The sequence below is a fragment of the Leptodactylus fuscus genome, chromosome 1, assembly GCF_031893055.1.
Source record: "Leptodactylus fuscus isolate aLepFus1 chromosome 1, aLepFus1.hap2, whole genome shotgun sequence".
NCBI lineage: Eukaryota > Metazoa > Chordata > Amphibia > Anura > Leptodactylidae > Leptodactylus > Leptodactylus fuscus.
In genome coordinates this window covers 213,098,523-213,121,896 of record NC_134265.1, presented here as the reverse complement: position 1 = coordinate 213,121,896, position 23,374 = coordinate 213,098,523, and the positions used below count along the sequence as shown (strand labels likewise).

The following is a 23,374-nucleotide window of genomic DNA, read 5'->3' as shown; positions in this document are numbered from 1 at the left end:
GTCAGTATAAGTGTTAAGTGTTATGTGTCGAGTCGACTGGTGTATACAACAGATCTGTGACATCACAAATAGGCCTAAGAAAATCAGGATGCATCCAACAAGGAAAAAAGGATATATCCAACAAAGAGACGTCTATTTTCTTTCTATTTTCTATTTCTTTCTATTTTCTATTTCTTTCTATTTTCTATTTCTATTTTCTTTTTCTATTTCTTTCTATTTTTTATCTTATATGATCCTCTATATTAAATTGGGAAATTAGCAAATATATGTGAAATCCATCAAAAGGAACCTCATATGTTTATACCTACAGGAAAACCAAGTGTTTAAGTCACATGAGCTGAGAGAAAAGGTGACAGCTGCACTACAAAGCAAGGTTATTTTAGGTGAACATTCTGTAGGAAAAAGTAGCTTTTGAAAAGATACAGATAATCTTCAATATATTTGTTCAAACCTGACAAATAATAAAGGCTTATTGGGGTAATTGGATCATGGGATAATAAATATATTAGTTATGGTGGGAAAATCTAGTTAGCTATAGCCAGTATTGTTTTATTATATTATTATTGATTATGTATTCTTACATGTACGCACACACTTGCATACACTTACACACATCAACATCTACAAACATCGGGAAAACATAAATGTCTTATATGCAAATGAGATACGCTAATCATCTTCATGAAGGGAGAGGTATATGGGATATCAAGAGTGATAGTCTCTGGTTTATTCTTTACACTTCTGATTATAGGATGTGACATATTTTGAAATGTTTATGATTTATATACTTATTTCATATATATGGTGTTCACATACAGCCAGTACACAAGAATATATACAGTTAAGTTTAAAAATAATGTATTTTTACATTTGTGTCTTAGCAGAGTCAAGTGTGTTAAGTCTTGTCTCTATTCTTGGTATTGGAGGTATCTGAAAGGTGAAAAAGGTCACAGGAGTCTGTGAAGAGACGAGGTGTTAAGAGGAAACTTTAGTCACATAAGTTTTTATGAATAAAGGGTTAATATTGTGTCTCAGATAAAGAACACAATGATATTTAATAAAGTAATGTTCAAAATAAAATTATTTCTTATTAAAAAAGGTAAATAAAGTGACTAAACTTTAGAAAATGTATGATAAGTATGATAACACATTCATATAGGAATATATGTTTAGTATAATTGGTGAAAAGTTCTAACTAAAGAATAAATATAGTGATTGTCTATAGAATGGTAATTAATGAGATCACATTATATTTCAAAGTCATGTTGCAATTTGTCATCACAAGTAAAGTACACATACATATTCATACATATAGATATAAAGATATATATATGTTGATATATGATGTTTATATAGATTATTGTATCCAAAGTACTATTATCAGATAGTTTGATAAATGTATTGAATATCAATATTTTATAAGTCAAATATAAATATTGATACAATATAAAGAGAAGTATGATATATAAATGAGTGGTATGGTACACTGTGATATTATAGTTTAGTCAATTGCCTAATTTGGCTTAGTTATTAGGGAAAGAAAACTTATCTTCAATCAAGTCCAAGATTATGATAAAGTTTGATATCAAATGTTAATAAAAAGACCTTTAACAGTTACAAGAAGAAGATGTGCGGGAAAAGACAAAATCTGAAGGTATGATGCTAAATGCTTAAGCTTATGCCAAGGACTGTGTTTAAAAATTATTGCTGGAGTTTGGAACCTTTGATCAGCTGATGATTGGACAGATATAAAGACGTCCTCATCAATGTTTGGTGGAATCCTCTCTATTTCAAGACTTCAAGTTGTTTGGTGAGCAAAAGGGTTGTGAATGATAAAACCCGAACACAGATATTGTGTATCCAAGAGACTGAGATTCCAGGACTGAACCTTACTGACAAGCAGCAGGGATGATGTCAGAATTCACACTTGCCTTGCTTTTGCAGTATTGCTCCAGAAGTGTCACATTGTTGTTCTACAGTGACAGGTGGTAAAGGTAAATACCAAAGGAAACTCCTCTACAGTCTATGTCTTGGTGAAGTGAAACATATGGACTTTGTTGTTATATCAATATCTTCTCAATATGAACTTTAATGGACAATGTTATAATATCTGCACAACACGGAGGAAATCTAAAAGGACTTTAAGTCAAGAACTACATTTGTGGTAATAAGCCTTCTATTATGACGGAAGAAGAGATGACCAGAAGACCAGACGATGAAAGAAGAGCCTTCATCAGGTGTAGGTTAGATAGTGGATCAAATTGTTTCCATCTTTGATCACAGTTTACCATAACATACCATAACGTTTACTAATGTCAAAATGTATCGCAAATTGATGAAATTATTATATGGACAATTAATGAAAATTAAGTTCCAGTATTCAGCAAAGAAGAAAGAAGATATAATCTAATTGAATGAATATTGTTGTATGGTATATCTTGAGAGTTCAAACAGATATTTCACTCTCAAAAGGGGGAAATGTTAAATATTATATATTTACAATATTCTCTAGCAGACATGGGGTTAACACTCTACTGACATCATAGTCTTATATTTTGGGTGCATGGGTGCGGTTAGAGTACACCATTTTAGAAATCTCCCTACATAGCTGTAACATGGAAGGTAACACCCACTCTCATGAATATAAATGAGTGACAGACACACACGTCGTCGTCGTCATCCATGAGGGGGATCCATGGGGAATCTATGGCAGGTCTGTCTGCCATCCCTCTCTGTCATCCTGGACAAGATGTCGTGAATATCCCAAGTCCACCAACCAGATGACAAGCATGAACCAAGCTGTAACTACAAGATATCCAGATGATTTAACTTCTCTGAAGATGTAAGCTATTGACAATTGACTGATATTTGTGTTATTTGGACATTTTCCCTGTTCCTGTGTTTTCCTTCAAGATATTAATAAACCTCTACACTGTTTTATAACAAGCTGACTTCTTCCTATCGTGGATAAGGCCTTCAACACGTGACACAAGTCTATCCCACAATTTCAAGGCTAGGTACGGATATTTAACAGTGGATACAAGTCTCACCGGCAAATACAAGATATTTAACAAATCTTCACAAAAAATAAATATGCAAAATCTATAAAAATGTATTTGAGGTACGTCGATGACGTCTTTATAATCTGGTCTTCATCAGATGATGAGTTTGTGTAGCTTATTGAGTACCTGAATAATAATACATTCAATATGAACTTTACGTACAGTATAGGGGGCTCATCATTACAGTTCCTGGATGTGTTGGTGACCGCTAAAGACTGTGGTTTGCAGACTCGAGTTCACCGTAAAAAAAAAATGCCACTATTGCCCTATTGCATTATGGGAGTTATCACCAACATCTTTTAAAGCAGCGGTTCTCAACCTGTGGGTCGCGACCCCGGCGGGGGTTGAATGACCAAAACACAGGGGTCGCCTAAAGCCATCGGAAAATACATATTTCCGATGACTTTAGCAGCTGAGAAGCCGCGCTACTGTCTGCAGCAGGGTAGATCCTAGTGGGCTGAAGGACCTGTGATGATGTCATGACCATGTGATCGGACTCTGGTGTGGGCGGAGCTATTCAGTACAGTGCCGAGTTACACAAGAAGAGAAGGCTGCAGTGAATGGAGACTGGAAGGTAAGATGGAGAGAAGAGAGAGCATGTGTAAGCTGGCTGTGTGTGAGCATGATAGTGGGGTTCAGGCTGTGTATGAGCATGATAAAGGGGTTCAGGCTGTGTGTGAGCATGATAAAGGGGTTCAGGCTGTGTGTGAGCATAATAGTGGGGTTCAGGCTGTGTATGAGCATGATAGAGGGGTTCAGGCTGTGTGTGAGCAAGGGGGCCCCCCCGTTCAGCAGATTTTGTGGAAGAGAGCTTTTGTGATTAATCGCTATGTTTAAATGATGTTTGATTTGTAGCAATGAGAATACATAATGCATATCAGGTATTTACATTCCGAATCATAACTGTAGCAAAATTAAGGCCCGTTCAGCAAAATCCACGTCATAATCCGCCCCCTCACAATGGAGGTCTATTTAGACCACCAGGCTTGTTTTTCACGTGAGCGGCATGCTGCCGCATGATGAGATTTGAAAAATATTTTTGAAATATAAAAAATATGATTAAGGCCACATTAAAGAAAAGATTAGATGTCTAACCTGGTTTAGGATCTTTGCCTGTTTATGTTTAAACTCGTTTCTTTATCCCCATATAGGAGATGAAATGTGTTTTTAAAGCTGATGTTAGTCATTGTAATGGTTTTATGTAAGTTTAAGTTGTCTGACTAGAAGGGGTATAACTTTGATTAGTAGAGTAACCTGGTTGGAAGTGCTACCAGAGTGCCAATTGGTTGGCACACCTTTACAGACCTAAGAATGTGTTAGTAATGTGTAATGTGAACCGTTCATGCAGATTCATTATACAGGAAGTTCTTGGGCCTGAAATAATGACCTCTGCACATAGTAAAAACAATTTCCAGAGGGTGACTATGAGATCACATGACCCATGAATTTTCAGATAAAAAGAAATAATTAAATAAAGAAATCTAACTTTATACCTTGATTTATTCTTAGTGAAATGTATAAAAATGAACATGAAGTTCTCAGTATGCATTTTGTTCAAGCTGTATAATGCCTGGTTCAAATTAGTTTTTGGCTTCCGTCGAGGAAGGAGTCTGCATGAGGACCCCCCTCCCACCAAACGGAATACCAAACGCTAATGCAAGTGTTGTGAACTTAAGCACACGGACCCCATGGACTATAATGGGATCCTTGTGCTTAACTGTACAGCGTTTGCATTAGCGTTGGTATTCCGTTCGGGGGGGTCCTCGTGAGGACTCCTTCCGGACGGAAGTCGAACGCTAATGTTAACTGCCCTAAGCCACGCTAGCCTCTTCATGGCAAACTTTGTATATTGGGTCCCTATGCAATTGGTACCAGATAGTAACATTGGCAGATTAATAAATTTAGAGTTATTTATGTGAAAAAAACCCCCAAAAAAACCCGGCTATGGGGAGATAGAATCACAATGTGCATATATATGAAGGGTAGACCTTTCTAATATTTTTACTCCCAATGCAGCAAGAGTGAAACTGCAGTTTCAACAGGAACTTAGTTGTGGATTCATTACTATAAAAAAAACTGAGACTATGTAACTCCCTCACTCAATCTCCACACTCCCGAGCTGGGAGTTAAAGGGGTTGTCCCATCACAAGGATCCTATCTATACTGCTTGTTAATGTGGATGTAAGACTTTTCCTAAATACACTGCTTCAGCAAAACTGCTTTGTTTGACCACTATCTTACTTTATTCAATTCATTGTTGACACAGTCCTTGACTTATCTGCTCAAAAGTCAAGTGATGTATCTGCTGCTCTCAGGGGGGAGGGAGGAGGGGCTAAGTGCAGGGAGCCAGCCTGTGTATCTAGCTATTCCTGTGTCTACACCACACATGTGACCTAGCTTCCTGCTATCAGATAGGGGAGAGGAGCTGCTTTCATTTCTTCTGTTCTCCAAGTTATCAGGCTAGCTAATTTAATTGTGTTCATTATGGCAGAGACAGGCAGTCTCTATATGTAACACAGAATGGAGTTGCTGCTGCCTGTACTTCATAGTCCAATATGGGTGGGCGGAGCTACACGAATCTGGGGGCGGGGCTAAACGGCAGGTTGCATGTGAAACCCCGCCCACCAAATGATGCAAGAAACCAGGAAGAAAGAAGATTTTACAGCAGTAAAGACTGATGAGTATGTGAGGTGGGAATACCCCTTTAAACAATAGCCTTTTATCCTATTATACCTCTTTACATTGTGACTCGTGTTTATCAGATGTGGTGGGAAGCTAAAGCAACGCCATTAGGGAATTCGCTATAGTCACACCAGTATCAGGTGTGATATACATTAGCGATTCTATGTCTTCCTAACCGATTAGCTTTATGTGCTGCATTAGAACACAGACAATTTGAGTTATCTCTCTGCAATGCTACCTGATAGAATAGAGGCCCGGTGTTTCTAGATGGAGTGCATTAATGAAATTTAGAATCCCCCTACTGATATTGTTCTCTTCGGTGTTTTGACCCATCACACATGAGTGTTTGAATTATCAAGTGAGACTGTAATTAGAGATGAGCGAACAGTGTTCTATCGAACACATGTTCGATCGGATATCAGGCTGTTCGATGTGTTCGATTCGAATCGAACATCACGTGGCAAACTCCAAAAAAAATTTGATTCCCCTCCCACCTTTCCTGGCGCTTTTTTTGCACCAATAACAGCGCAGGGGGAGGTGGGACAGGAACTACGACACCGGAGGAATCGAAGAAAATCGGAAAAAGTCATTGGCTGCCGAAATCAGGTGACCTCCATTTTAGACGAATAGTGGATTTCAAATCCGGGTCATATGAGAATGTGAACTTTGTGACTAAGAGACAGGGATAGCTGTACAGGCAGGGATAGCTAGGGATAACCTTTATTTAGGTAGGAATGTTATTAAAAATAACTTTTTGGGGCTCTATCGGGTGTGTAATTGTGATTTTTGTGACAAACTTTTTCCAATAGGAATGCATTGGCCAGCGCTGATTGGCCAGAGTACGGAACTCGACCAATCAGCGCTGGCTCTGCTGGAGGAGGCGGAGTCTAAGATCGCTCCACACCAGTCTCCATTCAGGTCCGACCTTAGACTCCGCCTCCTCCGGCAGAGCCAGCGCTGATTGGCCGAAGGCTGGCCAATGCATTCCTATTGGTAGCAGTGCTGAGCCAGTGCACACTCGGCTCTGCTACATCACACACTCGGCTCTGCTATATCAGATGGGCTGACCGGCAGAGCTCTGCTATATCAGATGGGCTGACCGGCAGAGCCGAGTGTGCACACTCGGCTCTGCTACATCACACACTCGGCTCTGCTATATCAGATGGGCTGACCAGCACATCAGATGTAGCAGAGCTGAGTGTGCACACTCGGCTCTGCTACATCTGATGTGCCGGTCAGCCCATCTGATATAGCAGAGCCGAGTGTGTGATGTAGCAGAGTCGAGTGTGGATATAGGAATCCATAGGAATGCATTGGCCAGCGCTGATTGGCCAGAGTACGGAATTCGACCAATCAGCGCTGGCTCTGCTGGAGGAGGCGGAGTCTAAGATCGCTCCACACCAGTCTCCATTCAGGTCCGACCTTAGACTCCGCCTCCTCCGGCAGAGCCAGCGCTGATTGGCCAAAGGCTGGCCAATGCATTCCTATTGGTAGCAGTGCTGAGCCAGTTCTGCTCAACTACACCGTGTGCCGGTCAGCCCATCTGATATAGCAGAGCCGAGTGTGTGATGTAGCAGAGCCGAGTGTGGATATAGGAATCCACACTCTGCTCTGCTATATCAGATGGGCTGACCGGCACACGGTGTAGTTGAGCAGAACTGGCTCAGCACTGCTACCAATAGGAATGCATTGGCCAGCCTTCGGCCAATCAGCGCTGGCTCTGCCGGAGGAGGCGGAGTCTAAGGTCGGACCTGAATGGAGACTGGTGTGGAGCGATCTTAGACTCCGCCTCCTCCAGCAGAGCCAGCGCTGATTGGTCGAATTCCGTACTCTGGCCAATCAGCGCTGGCCAATGCATTTCTATGGGGAAAAGTTAGCTTGCGAAAATCGCAAGCTGACAGGGATTTCCATGAAATAAAGTGACTTTTATGCCCCCAGACATGCTTCCCCTGCTGTCCCAGTGTCATTCCAGGGTGTTGGTATCATTTCCTGGGGTGTCATAGTGGACTTGGTGACCCTCCAGACACGGATTTGGGTTTCCCCCTTAACGAGTATATGTTCCCCATAGACTATAATGGGGTTCGAAACCCGTTCGAACACTCGAACAGTGAGCGGCTGTTCGAATCGAATTTCGAACCTCGAACATTTTAGTGTTCGCTCATCTCTAACTGTAATCCATCTAAGCAGTATACATTCTGTTTTGCTAGATGACCACTCATTTGAATGTTTGTATGTTATTTCATACTTCAGTAAACTGGCAGGTATTACGGATATTTGAAAAATTAGTGACTATTTAATTTACTTTGCAATTGCCCAGCAATTCAATATCTTTGAGAATAATCCTATTTTGTTTTATATTAGCAAGAATTTTGGTAAGAAAGACCTGTTTCTCATGAGTTGGCAGCATACTCCACTCAGCTCCTAGCATCTTTGTTATCTCCGGGAAGGGCAAGTCAGGATGCTGCGTTCGAATCTGTTCTCGGCGCTCATTCAGAAACCGCACATAACCAGTAACTGGCGCTTTTGGTCCATTGGGCAAGACTTTTTTCCGTTTCTTCCCTTTGGGCCATCCTCTCTTCTTCACTGGCTATATTCACACACAAAAGACAGAAAACATTCTATATATGAGATCTTTGAATACAATGTTTATGCCAGTTATATGCAGTGTATAAATTCTCGAGTGCATTAAAAAAAAAAAAAAAAAAAAAAAAAAAAGTAAAGTCTAAAGGATATTTAGTTACCTCTTCCTCAGTGACTATGTCTTTTTCTCTATTTGGTTTTGGCATATCAACATTTTCCTGTTTGACAGCAACTAGAAAATTGCCAGAAAGTGCATTGGCCACTGGATGCCTGCAAAAAAAAAAAAAAAAACAACAAAAAAAACACTGCATTCAAACCATAGATAACAAATATACACTTTCTGTTAGTAATTTAGCAATAACCTTAACATTATCTTCCATAATATAGGGAGGTCAGATCAAATCTGTAAACTAAACAGAATGCAAATTGTTATTAATAAATTAAGCCCCATAAAAATCATAAAAAAAGTCTCCAAAAATCATAACAGTGAAAAGTCTCCAAAGTCTCCATGGTGGAAAAACACTACTACCTCTGATCTAAACCAGATTTGTTAATTCCTTTTATACACTAGATATATTGATCCTCTTTTTGCAAGAGAATCCACCCATATCAAGACCATTTCCAATGCAATTTTGGGTGGTCATCTCAGAGAGGCATAACCAAAATAAAAATATAGTTTACAGAGTAAAGAATAATAGGATTTATGATTTCGTTTTGCAAGTTTTGTGACTTAAAATAATGCTGCGACTTTTTACACACCAGTTGAGGCTTAAGTTGTCACTGTATTTTGTTCCTTAGGGTCCATTCACACACAGAAAAATGGTGAGGAATTTGGTGTGGAATTTCAGCGCTGAAAAGAAAAAAAAAAAAAAAAAAAAGTCTCCCAATAGGTCCCTTTTTCTGCTAGCAGAGTATTCCTCCCCATATTCCAGAAAAAGGAACCCATTGAAGTCAATGGGAGGCTTTTTTCAGCGCTGAAACTCCATACCAAATTCCTCACCATTTTATTACCCTTAGGGTAAGTTCACACTGAGTTTTTTGGTCAGGAAACTTTCTCAAATTGCTCCTCCTAAAAACGCCTCACCATAGGACTGTATGGTGAGGTGTTTTTTGGAGGAGGAATTTGAGTCAGTTTCCTGACCAAAAAAACTCAGTGTGAACTTACCCTTAAAGTGTACCTCCAATTATAAAACAAATGTTCATAAATGAATAGTACATGTGAATAAAAGAAACTTTGTATCTGAGCTCGACTCGGCTTCTTCTTGGCATATGGGTGCTTGTGTTTAATGAAGAGAAAATAAGGGTAGGGGTAGGTCAAGTAAAAAAAGTTATATCTCAAGCATTATAAAACCTAGAAACTTGCTTCTAGTATCATTTTAAATGGGAAAGCAAGGAAAAGATTAAAGAAATACAGAATTTCACAGAAATGAACCAAAATTTGTGAAGAAATGATATTACAAAAATATTTATCAGTAACTCTTATGTGAGGCACACAGGGGGTTAATGTGAGGGACATTATGGAGTTAACTGCTATTACTATGAGGCACCTGAAGTTACTAAGCTGTAATGCACATGACCAGACTATCTGCAATGGTGGATTCCCCCCCCCCCCCTCGGCTTATACTCGAGTCAATAAGTTTTCCCAGTTTTCTGTGGTAAATTTAGGGGCCTCTGCTTGTATTCTGGTCGGCTTATACTCAAGTATATACGGTAATCAAATACAGGTTGGATTTCATTTATGCCCACAAAACTACTTATCAATCTACTCAGCAACACCTACTCTATAACAGGCTGCGTGCGAATTGCACTGCATTTTCCATTTGGCAAGCTCATTTTAAAGCTCATGTTTCATTCAACTTTCCAGGATCAGCTTTTGAGTGAATTTACATAAGGAATTACAATACAAACATAACAAAACTATTTATGAGCTGTTACCATCAATTCATCAAAAAGGGTACCCCCGAAAAAGAAAATAACCACACTAAAATGTAACTTTTATTAATACCAATAAAAGAACTACATCCCTATTAAAATGCGAGAGGAGGCCTCCTAAATTGTATAAGACCTCACTATTCATACATCTATAAGAGGTAGGGCAAGGACAAATCCAGACACTCAAACCTGTCAGATTGCTAGTTACTGAGAATATATTGTTAAAGGACTACATATACATAAGCCCTCCCCCTCATAGACAAACTATCAATAGCTTCGAAATATAACTAAAGATAGTGTTGTTCAGGCATACATAGTCTAATTCAGCCAGTACGAATGCAGCTAGCCACATCCGTGGGATACAGATATAGCAGGAGGGAAAGACACTTGCTGCAGCTTGTTCAGCCGATCAGACTAGCAGCTATGTTCTGTAATGTCTCTATCCCCAAGATCAAACTGCTATATTCTATATACGGTAATGCCTAAAACTAGCAGGCAACGTATGAAATGATTCGCTATTTCACACATTGCCTAGGCATTCTATAAAATGCCTGAAAGAAGCCGGCAAAGTATGAAATAGATAAGAGATTGTGATCGGGAAGGCTAGAGTGATCTATGCAGAGTAGACCTGGAAGCTTGAAGTGACCACTGGAACTCTCCCTCACTCAGTCTCCACTGCTGGGAGTTAAACAATAGCCTGGTGGGAAGCTATAAAGCAGGGTTTACACTAGCGTCGGTGTCCGGGACTTCATTCATTCTTTTCCCCACACACTTTTTTTTTTTTTTTTTCTCTCCCACTAGAAGACCTGAACCAGAGATGCTGGTGTATTGCAGTGTCTACAGGAAATCAGCCTATGTGGACACAGAATCAACCAAATAGGGGGCCTCCAAGGAGCCCAGGGTCACTGGCCAGACCCCAGGTTGCCACAAATACATAATGGTACCTCCCGATCTCACTACGTGGGGCGTTGGTGGGGGCATTATTGCACAGATCTGACCCGGGGTTAATACCGTGTTTTTCCTGAAAGTAGGACACCCCCGAAAGTAAGGCATGCGGGGGGGGGTTCTGTTGAACTGCCTAATATAAAGGCACCCCCGGAAATAAGGCATGCCCAAAAATCGTCTGCACAGCAAAGCCGGCTGCTGACTCTGCTGTTGTGTCCACTGTCCCTGCTGCTGTAGGATGAGCTCTCCCAGCTCATCCCAGAGGCAGCAGCCGGCATACAGAAGAGGCAGCAGCCGGCTTTGCTATGCACACGGAGCACAGAGCAGGCTGCTGTGTCAGTGAAATGGGGATCGCTAAACCCCACCCGCGAAAGCTCCGCTAAGCCCCAACCCCCGAAGCCTCGCTAAGCCCCGCCCACCACTGCCAGGACGAACAGCAGCACCAGCGCGGCTATGAAGATGGGAAAGGTAAGTAGGATACCTTCCCTTCTCCCTCACACTACCTACAACCAGTAGTTATGCTGACGCTCCGCTAAGGAAGTGCCGGTATGACTGCCAGTTGTAATAAGACGTCCCCCGAAAATAAGACAGGTCCTATATTTAGGACGACAATTTAATATAAGACACTGTCTTATTTTTGGGGAAACACGGTAGAGCAGGTGTTAGCTGTCTGTTACAGCTAACACCCGCTCTCAATGCCGCAATCTGAAATAGTGTGCGGGAAACCACCATAGGACGTACTATTACGTCCATTTGCGTTAAAGGGATTCTATCATTGGGAAACCCATTTTTAAAGAGGACCTTTCATGGATTTGGGCACAGGCAGTTGTATATACTGCACACTGTCTGCTTTCCCGATCTGTGCCCCGGGTAAAGAGCTATTGGTACCGGTACCGTAGCTCTTTACAGTTAGAAGGGCGTTCCTGCATCCTGATCCGACTGCGCAGACGCCAGAGTTTGACCCCAGCCAGAAGAAGACGCAGAAGAGGAGATTGCTGTTGAAGATGGAGGCGTCGCTGGAGAGAGTTCTCTGGCAGCATTGGGGATGCCCCCAGTGCTGTCTGAGCACTGGGGCCTGCCCCCAGTGCTGCGAAAGAACTCATTTGCATACTGGTAGAAACCGGTATTTCTACCGAACGGCGGGCCAGAGGAGAGTGAAAAAGGTAGGAGACAAATAGCCTTTCTAAAGGCTATTCCGCCGTGTCAGAAAAAAAAAAAAAAAAAAGTGTTTAAGTGATAGGATGCCTTTAAGAAAACGTATAGGTATTGGGGAATTGGATGATTTTTTAATGTTGCAATTTAGGATTGATTTGTCCATCTCAAAACTGTGAAAAATAAGGGGTCACACGGTGGCTCAGTGGTTAGCACTGCAGCCTTGCAGTGCTGGAGTCCTGGTGTTCAAATCCCGCCAAGGGCAAAAAACCATCTGCAAGGAGTTTGTATGTTCTCCCCGTGTTTGCATGGATTTCCATCCCATATTCCAAAAAAAGACATACTGATGGGAAAAATGTACATTGTGAGCCATATGTGGGGCTCACAATCTACATTTAAGAAAAAAAAAAAAAAAAAAAAAACAACAACTGTGAAAATTGCTCTGACAGCAGAGGTGCAAAATTTCCAGAGACCATTGGCAGTGAAAGGGGGAATTTCCATTTTGGCCAAACATGGCAGGGGCATGAATATACCACTTCCAACCCACGGTATGGAAGTTACAAAGACCACTTGATACAGCTGTTCTACACAGTTTCACACAGTTTCTGTAACCCCTATAGAGGTAAGTTGGAGTTATGGCACAGTATCTTTAACCCCTTCCCGACATCCGCCGTAATCGTACAGCGCTGCCGGGAAGGACTTCCCTCAAACAGCCGTAGTACTACGGCGGCTACATGGTGCGCACACAGAATCTGTGTGCGCACCATGCCCTGCGAGTGTCAGCCGTATGTTACGGCTGACAATGCCCTGTAACACCCGCGGTCGGAACAGGGTCCAATCGCGGGTGTTAACCCCTGAGATGCCGACGCCATGACCGCCAGCATCTCAGGGGTTTCCGTATATTATGGTGCCGATCGGCACCCCCCCGCGACGGTTTGGGGGGGGGGGGGGGCGGTGTTGGTAATGGGTAGCCCGGGGTCTGATCAGTGACAGTGTAACACGTGTATTGCAGCATACATCTAGTAAAGCAGAGATCAGCAAATCACTGCTTCAATCCCCTAAGGGGACAGAAAAAAAAAAAAGTTATAAAAAGTAAAAATAAAGTTTAAATAAGTTTAAAATAAATTAGAAATAAAGCCTCAAAAATCCCATTTTCCCATATAAAATGTTTTATTATTTAAAATAAAGAAAAATAGAAAAACATTACATATCACCGCGTCCGTAATAAAATTAAAACATTATTTAACCCGAAAGGCAAACATTAAAAAAAAAGTAAAAAACCGCACAAAATGATTATTCACCACCTTTCCCTTACAAAATGTTCAATTAAAAGTAATCAAATGGTCAGATGAAAACCAAAATGGTACCAATAAAAAGCAGAGGTCATCCCGCAAAAAAATAAGCCCTCAACCAGCTCTGACTACCGGAAAATAAAAATGTTATGCCTTTCAGAAGATGGCGATGCAAAAATAATTGATTTTTCCCTAAATTGAATTTTATTCTGCACAAATAGCAACGCATTAAAAAATAATATAAATGAGGTATCGCCATAATCGTACCGACCCGCAGAATAAAGGTAACATGTTACTTATTGCTGTAGGCTGCACGGGGAAAAAAATGCTAAAAGTAATGCTAGAATGGATGTTTCCTTTTACATCCCACCCAGAAAGAGTTAATAAAATGTAGTCAATGAGTTACAGGCACCCCAGAATGGTGGCATTGAAAAGCACATCTAGTACCGCAAACACCAAGCCCTCATATGGCCACATTGTCATAAAATAAAAATAAAAATCTAGCTTGTACAATGTGAAGACAAAAACCCCAAAAGTCGCCAAATCATTAGGACATAAGTGGCTGCGACTAGAAGGAAATGTATAAGATGTGCGAGCGTTTTCAGGGGACACCCCATATTTACAGCTTATGAGAGAGAATACACCAGCGCTGAACCCCCAGAATGCTCCTCTTCCCCATCCATTTCATAGGAGCTAGTGGGAAAATAGAATGGGATTTGGTGTACCCAATTTACTCCGCGCAGCTTACATATTCACTTTTGGGTTACCAATGCTCACTACATCACTTGATAAATTCTTTGAGGGGTGCGGTTTTCAAAACGGGGTCACTTTCTAGAGGTTTTCACTGTTTTGACTCTAAAAGCTCTTTGGCGCGCCTTCCCTTCTGCGTCTCGCTGTGCGTCCATATATTAGTTTACACCCACAAGTGGGGTACTATGGTAGTCCAGAGAACTTGCATAACAAATTGTGGGATGCGTTTTCTCCTTTAACCCCTTGTGAATGTGCAAATTCTAGGGCTAAACGAAAATATTAGTAAAATAAAATCAAATTTGAAAATTTCACCTCCATTTTGTCTTAATTCCAGTTAAGCACTTATAGGGTTAAAATACTAGGTATATGTTGTTTTGGCTTATTTAAGGGGTGCAGTTTTGAAAATGGGGTGATTTATGGGGGTTTCGAATACAAGGGTCTTTCAAAAAAACCTTCATAGCTGGATTAGTCCCTTAAAAAAAGGGTTTGGGAAATTTCTTGAAAATTTAGAATATTGTTCTTTCACTTGTAAACCTTATAATGTCCGTAAAAAATAAAAGGGTGACTAAAGTTTGATGGCGACATAAAGTAGAGATCTGGGACATGAGATTTATGATATAATTTTGGCGGTCTGACTATCTGTATGCAATGCACATCATTTCAAACGTCAAAGATGATGAGCTTCAGCACGGCCTGCTGACGTCTCCCCAAGCCAGTGCTGCAGCGTTTCCAGCAGGTAGCTGGGGTCAATGTGATGGCGGAGGAGGAGGAGGGTGGTGGTTCAGAGCACCTGCCAGGAATGTTGGGCGGGGAAATGGGGTAGACCGCCCCAGATTGTGACCCGATCCCTGCCTCAACTACATTCACCCAGTGTGCCGTCAGTGAAATGTAGCGTCCCTGTCCGCATGCACTTGTCCACGCGTCGGTGGTCAAGTGGACCTTTGTGCATATCGAGGAACTTAGGGCCCGCCGGATGTTGCGTGACACGTGTTGGTGCAAGGCGGGGACGGCACAGCGGGAGAAGTAGTGACGGCTAGTGACGGCATAGCGAGGTGCCACACTTGCCATCAGGTCACGGTAGGCCTGAGTTTCCACAAGCCGGAATGGCGACATCTCCTGGGCCAGGAGTTTGGCGATGTGCGCGTTTAAGGCTTGTGCATGGGGTGGGTAGCGCTGTATTTTTGCCTGCGCTCAAAAGTCTGGGAGATGGTGGGTTGCTGTGAAGAGGTAGGCAGGAGAAGGAGCTGAGGCAGGAAAAGGTGAGGATGAGGGAGAAGTCTCCAAAGTGGTGGAGGCACATGTGGAGGTTTCCTGGCTGCTGGTCAGGCCTGCAGCGCCAGCACTGGCAACAGTGGGAGAGGCAGTGGCGGCAACACCTGGCCAGTCACCCCAGGCTGCCTGAGCCCCCGTTACCTGGATGATCCTGCCAGGTACTAAGGAAGTCAAGCGATGCATCTACATCGCTTGACTTCCTGTTACAGACTGGAAACACGTGCAGCCTGTGTCTCCAGCCTGTAACATTGATTCAGCAGTGAAATCATTGCTGAATCAAGTGTTCTAAAAAGGACATAAAAAAAGTGGGAAAAAAAAAGTGAAAAATAAAGTGTTTGGAAAAAAAAAAAAAAATGAATAAAGTTATAAAGCCCCCAAAATTTAAATTTTTTTCTATAGAAAATGAATTATATAAAATAAAAAATTTATAAAAACAATGCATATTTGGTATCGTCGCGTCCGTAACATTCTGTACAATAAAACGGAAACAATATTTAATGTACATGGTGAACGTCGAGAAAAAAAAAAAAAAAAAGTTAGAAAAAACCTGCTGGAAGTAGTCTTTTTTCGCCATCTCACCTAAGAAAAAAATACTATAAAAAGTGATCAAAAACTCATAAGTACGCCACAATAGTACCAATAAAAAGCACAGGTTGCTCCACAAAAATAAGCCCTCAATCAACACTGTCAATCGAAAAATAAAAATGTTACGCCTCTCAGAAAATGGTGATGCAAAAATCACCGATTTATGTCCCCAAATGTGTTTTTGTTCTGCAGAATTAGTATCGCATAAAAAAAATAATATAAATGAGGTATCGCCGTACCGATCCGCAGAATAAAGGCCACATGTTACTTATACTGTACGCTGCACGCCGTGTAATCGTACCGACCCACAAAATAAAGGCCACATATTACTTCATGGCAAAAAATTTAAAAGGTAAAACACAATGCCAGAATTGATTTTATTTTTTTTAAATCCAGCAAACAAAAGAGTTAATAAAAATAAATTGTAGGCACCCAAAAATGGTGTCATTACAAAATACATCACATCCCGCAAACAACAAGCCTTTAAATGGCCACGTCACCAGGAAAATAAAGAAAATATAGCATCTAGCAATGTGAAGACAAAAAACCCCAAAATCGCCAAATCATTAGACTACAACTGGCTGCGTCAGGAAGGGAATATATAAGCTGTGTGAGAGGATATCAGGAGACACCCCATGTTTACAGTTTATGAACGAAAAGACACCAGAAGTGACCCCCCTCAATCATAGGAGCTACTGGGACATAGTAGGGAACTTGGTGTTTGCAATGTTTTCCGCACAGCTTATATAGTCCCTCTTTGCCATCCACTGTGCAGTCACGTCCGGGATACTAATACTCACTACACAACCTGATAAATTCTTTGAGGGGAGCAGTTTTCAAAATGGGGTCACTCCTTTGGGGAATCCACTTTTCTGGTACCTTACAGGCTCTACAAACAAGACATGGTGTTCAGATACCAAACATCTGAATCTGTACTCAAAAAGCTACATCGCGCTCCTTCCCTTCTGCGCCCTGCTGTGTGCCCGAACTGCAGTTTATGACACATGTACGACACATGTATGACACTGGTGTACCCGGGATAACGTACATAATATCATATGTGGTTATAAACTGATATTAGGGCACATGTATGACACTGGTGTACCCAGGATAACCTATGTAATGCCATATGTAGGTATAAAGTGATATTAGGGCACAGCCGGACACAGAAGGGAAGAAGGGTTGTTTGGAGCTTGGAGCACGGACGGATTTGGTTTTTGGATGCCATGACACTTTTGCAGAGCTGAAACGCCAGTGAAGTGGAATCCCCTGATATGCGATGTTATTTTGGAAACTACATGCCCAGAAAGTCCCTCTAAATCTGTACCCCAAAAGCTAAAAAATGCAGTGCTCCTTCCCTTCTGAGCCCTGCTGTGTGCCCAAGCAGCACTTTACACCCACATATATAAAATGTTTTGCCCATCGGGGTGGTCCACTTAATAGTTTTAGGAGTGCAGGTCTCTGACAACCCAAAGTGGGTGCAACGTATTGGGCACCGAAATGGCAGATTTCTTTAAAAATTTCAATTTTCATTTTGTACATTAATTCTTGGGAAGCATTTTTAGGTTCAAAATGATAATACTCCTTGATACATTCCTGGATGGGTGTAGTTTTTAAAATGGGGTCACTTTTGAGGGGTTTCCATTGTATTGATACTTTAGGGGCTCAGCAAATGCGACATGGCTCCTGAAAAGTATTCCAGCAAAATCTGCCCTCCAAAAGTCAAATAGCGCTCTTTCCATTCTGAGCCCCGCAATGTTCCCATACAGCAGATTATGGCCACATATGGGGTATTGCTGTGTTCAGGAGAAATTGTGTAACAAAATGTGAGGTGCTTTTTCTCCTTTAACCCCTTGTGAAAATAAAAACTTTGGAGATAAAGGAACATTTTAGTAATTTTTAACCTACACATCCCAAGGTTAGTAAAATCTGTGAAACGGCTATAGGGTCAAAATAGTCACTATACCCCTCAATGAATACCTTAAAGGGGTATTCCCACGTCACATACTCACCAGTTTTCACTGCTGTAAAATCTTCTTTCTTCCTGGTTTCTTGCATCATTTGGTGGGTGGGGTTTCACATGCAACCTGCCGTTTAGCTCCGCCCCCAAATTTGTGTGTAGCTCCGCCCACCCATATTGCCTGTACTTCAGCCCATATTGGACTATGAAGTACAGGCAGCAGCAACTCTATTCTGTGTTACATACAGAGACTGCCTGTCTCTGCCATAATGAACACAACTGAATTATCTACCCTGATAACTGGGAGAACAGAAGAAATGAAAGCAGCTCCTCTCCTCTGAGTGCAGGACCTAGGTCACATGGTGTAGACACAGTAATAGCTACCGTAGATACACAGGCTCGCTCCCATGCACTTATCCCCTCCTCCCTCCCCCCTGAGAGCAGCAGATACATCACTTGACTTTTGAGCAGATAAGTCAAGGGCTCTGTCAACAATGAATTGAATAAAGTAAGATAGTGGACAAACAAAGCAGTTTTGCTGAAGCAATGTATTTAGGAAAAAAGTCTTACATCCACATTAACCAGCAGTATAGATAGAATCCTTGTGATGGGACAACCCCTTTAAGGAGTCTATTTTATCAAATGGGGTAATTTATGGGGGGTTTCAATTGTTTTGGTAACTCAAATTTTGTTTGAATGTGCAATGGGCCTGAAACATTTTGAAGCAAAAATTGTGTCTTGAAATCCAGTTGGTGCTCCCTTCTTTTTGGGCCCTAACGTGTGTCCGAACATAGGAATAAGGCCACAAAGTGTACTTTTTTTTTTTTAAACGTAGATTGTGAGCTTACAATGTACATTTTTCCCTATCAGTAGGTCTTTGGAATATGGGATGGAAATCCATGCAAACACGGGGAGAACATACAAACTCCTTGCAGATGGTTCTTTTTGTCCTTGGCAGGATTTGAACACACCAGGACTCCAGCGCTGCAAGGCTACAGTGTTAACCACTGAGCCACCGTGTGGCCCCTGCAAAGTGTACATTTTTGAACACAGGAGAAATGGGGTAATCTATTTTGGGGTGTTTTTCCTTAATTTTCATGCGTTATGGGGAAAAAAACTGCCTTTAAAATGACACGTGTAAAAAATATGAAAATTTTTTGCTTGACGCAAATTTCTTTCAAAACCTATGGGGTAAAAATACTCACTATACTTCTCAATGAATAACTCAAGGGGTCTAGTTTCTAAAATGGGGTCACAATTTGGAGGTTTCTACTGTTTGGGCACCTTGAGGGCTCTGCAAATGGGACATAATGCCTGATAATGATTCCAGCAAAATCTGGCTTCCAAAACCCAATTAGCGCGCTTTCAGTTCTGAGAGCTGCCATGTATCCGTATATCAGTATACCAGAACATATGGGGTATTGTTGCATTCAGTAGAAATTGTGTAGTAATATGTGGGTTGCAATTTCTCCGTTACCCCCTTCTGAAGATGAAAAATTGGGAGCTAAAGTGACATTATATTAGAAAAAAAATAATTTAAAATGTTCATGTCTCAATGGTAAAAAAAAAAAATCTGTGAAACACCCGTAGGGTCAAAGTGCTCACTTTACCCCTGGATACATTCCTTGAGGGGTCTAGTTTTAAAAATGGTGTCATTTTGGGAGGAGGGGGGGGTCCACTGTTCTGGCACTTCAGGGGCTTTGCAAATGCAACATGGTGCCTGAAACAGATTCCAGCAATATCTGCCCTCCAAAATCCCAATAGTCCTCCTTCTGTTCTGGACCCTACAGTGTGCCCATACATCACTTTACATTCTCACATGGGATAATTTCATGCTTGGGGGAAATTGTTTAATAGAATGTAGAATGCGTTTTCTCCTTTAACCTGTTGTGAATGTGTAAATTCTAGGGCTAAATGAATATATTGGTGAAAAAAAAAAAATTAATATTGTAAATTTGACCTCTATTTTGTTTTAATTGCTGTGAAATGCTGAAAGGGTTAAGAAACTTCCTAAATGCAGTTATGATTTCTGCCAGGAGTGAAGTTTTTTTTTTAGAATGGGGTGATTTATGGGGGTTTCTATTAGAGAGGCCTTTCAAGTCCCCTTCAGAACTGAACTGGTCCCTTGAAAAATGTGTGTTAGAAATATTCTTAAAAAATTTTTAAGTTACTGCTTGACTTTTAAGCCTTATAACATCTGAAAAAAATGAAAGGGCAATTAAAGTTTGATGCCAATATAAAGCAGAGATATGGTAAGTTAAATTTATGAAGTAGTTTGAGTAATATGACATTTTACAAGAAAGGCATGCAATTTCAAAGTTTGAAAACCATTTTTTTTTTTTTTCTTCAAAATTTTCACCAAATTTCCTATTTTTTTCATAACAAAAGATAAAACATATCGACCAAAATGTACCACTGACACGAAGTACAATGTGTCACGAGAAAACAGTCTCAGAATCATCATGATAAGTTAATGCATCTCAAAGTTATTACCACATAAAGTGACACATGTCAGATTTGAAAAAGAGGCCTGGTCATTTAGGTACTTTTAGGCTTGGTCTTAAAAAGGTTAAACAAGGTATTTAAGTGTAAACAGGATAAAATGCACTTACAATACTCCAGAGAGATGCTTTGCTGCTTGTGACATAATTTCAACATCTGTTAGACAACGGTCTGCTAGAAAAAGATGTAAACAATCAGTTTTTCCCAACCCAGCCACTGTGAATTTAACTTTCTTAAAGAATTGTAATGATTCATGACAATTTTAGGAATAATTCATGAGAATGACCATGGTTCTACTATTCTGTATTTACACAATGCTGACAAACCTTCTTAATACATTTTATACCTTAAATTAACACCAGCCATAACAAATCTCCCCTTAACACAATGGTTAGCATTATTGCCTTGCATTTTTGGCCCACTGGGTTTAAATCAGACCAAAGGCAAAATCTGCATGAAGTCTATGTGCTAAGTTCCAATCACGAGTGATAACCCCTGAGATGCCGCGGTCAAACACTGCAGCATCTCATGGGTTTCTTTATATACTGGGGGGGGGGGGGGTGCAGCTGTTCCTAACCATCAGCCTGGGGTCTGACCAGTGCGCCGGTTCTGCCCCTCTACTGATGCTCCAGTTTGTCAGCCCATGTGTCAATCCCCCCCCAAAGAAAAAAAAAAAATGTTCAAAACATGTTCAAAAAATAAATAAAGCTCCAAAAATCCCATTTTCCCCATATAAAATGTTTTATTATGTAAAATAAAACATTACAGATTTGCCATCACTGCGTACGTAAAACCCTAAACAAAAGCAAAAACATTATTTAAGCCGCATGCTGAACGACATAAAAAACCCATAGAAAACCACACAAAATGATTATTAAATCGCCATCTTTCCCTCCCAAAATGTTGAATAGAAAGTAAATCAAAAGGTCAGCTGAAAACCAAAATAGCACCAATAAAAACCACAGACCATCCCATAAAAAATAAGCCCTCAACCGTCTGTGAAAAATAAAAATGTTACACCAGAAGATGGCCATGTAAAAATAATTGATTTTTCCCCTTAAATGGAATTTTATTTTGCACAATTAGCAATGCAAAAAAAAACCACACAGCAATTAGGTATCTACGTAATCGTACAGACCCACAGAATAGAGGCAACAGGTCACTTCTACTGTACACTGCACAGAAATAAAATTAAATGTTAAAAAGCTGTGCCAGAATTGATGTTTCCTTTTAGGGAGCGTTCACACTACCTGCATGCAGGGTTTTTCTGTCCGCTTGAGAAGTCGGACATCTTCACTTGCGGACAGGGAAGGACGGGCACGGAGTGCACAAGAACGCACCCGATGCCCATTGAAATGAATGACAGGTGTCACGGACACAGCTAGTGTCCGTTCCTAATGTCCGTGACAGATTTTGAGCGGACACTACCTGTCGGACACCGACGGTAGTGTGAACGCTCCCTTACATCTCAACCAGAGAAAGTTAATAAAATTTAGTCAATAAGTTAGTCACAATACAAAAAGGCAAATACAAAACACTGTGCATGGAAATGGAAATACCGTATATACTCGAGTATAAACCGACCCGAATATAAGCCGACCCCCCAATTTTACAACAAAAAAAATTGGAAAACATATTGACTCGAGTATAAGCCTAGGGGGGAAATGCAGCAGCTACTGGAAAATTTCAAAAATTAAAATGGCCGGAGTTTTTGGGTACAGTAGACGCTAAGGAAGGGTAGAGGGTGTTTTGGTTGTCTGTCTGCCCCTTCCCTGAGCTTAGGACTGGTTTTTTTTTTTCCCCCTCTTGAAATTCAGCCTGGCTGAATATAGGGCATCTGCAGTGCACCCATTCCCGACGGAATATGAGCAGTGCAGATACCCTATACTTAGCCTGGATGTAGCAGGCTGAATTCCAAGTGTGGGGGGGGGGGCACTCAGTCTCGGGGAAGGGGCAGTTAGACAACTTTTTTTTTTTCCGCTTCGGCATTTACCGTACAGGAAAAATATATTTATAGGTATGTAGAGCGGGCGTTTTTGGACACAGGGATAACTAACGTGTATGTGTTTCACAGTATTAACAATATCCGTTTTATGGGTGTTCTAGGGAAAGGGGGAGGGGAATCCCCAGCAAGAGCGCTGAAGGGAATCCCCAGCCGTCCGATCTCTGATTGCAGGCATGATTGAAGGGAGCTTCGACATTACCGCTGTAAAAGTTACAGCGGAGGTGCCGGTTGGTATGGTGACCGCTCTGAAGCAGAGAGGCGCCATTATAGTTACAGACCCGGCATCCGGACCCAGCATACAGACACCGGGGCGGGTGCCGGGCCGCAGCATCGCCATGCTCATAGCAGGAGCGTAGCGATGCTGTTAATTTCAAACTGCAGAAGTGCTCACGGTACTACTGCTAGCAGGCCCGGAACGCAGATACATGCCGGGTGCGGGCCTGAGCTTACATGGCCACGTCACCCGGAGTGTGATGGAGTGGGGGGGGGGGGGGGGGTCTGTATTCCGGGCCTGCTACCAGAAGTACCGTATGTACTTCTGCAGTTTGAAATGAGCAGCATTGCTATGCTCCTGCTATGAGCGTGGCAATGCTGCGGCCTGACACCCGTCCCGGTGTCTGTATGCCGGGTCTGTAACGATGATATTGCTGATTGA

At 41.4% G+C, this 23,374-nt stretch overlaps 1 protein-coding gene across 3 annotated transcripts in view; it reads right to left on the bottom strand.

Moving 5' to 3' along the window:
- The window catches only part of HMG20B (high mobility group 20B), a 362,656-nt gene that overhangs the window by 317,501 nt on the left and 21,781 nt on the right, over nt 1-23,374 (bottom strand). For all 3 annotated transcript variants that reach the window (XM_075283656.1, XM_075283657.1, XM_075283658.1), the window contains exons 2-4: nt 20,825-20,885; nt 8,486-8,594; nt 8,128-8,331 (exon numbers count right to left, since the gene is read on the bottom strand). In XM_075283656.1, coding sequence (XP_075139757.1) covers nt 8,128-8,331; nt 8,486-8,594; nt 20,825-20,859 — 348 coding nt within the window. In that variant the 5' untranslated portion in view covers nt 20,860-20,885. The remainder of the gene's footprint in view (nt 1-8,127; nt 8,332-8,485; nt 8,595-20,824; nt 20,886-23,374) is intronic.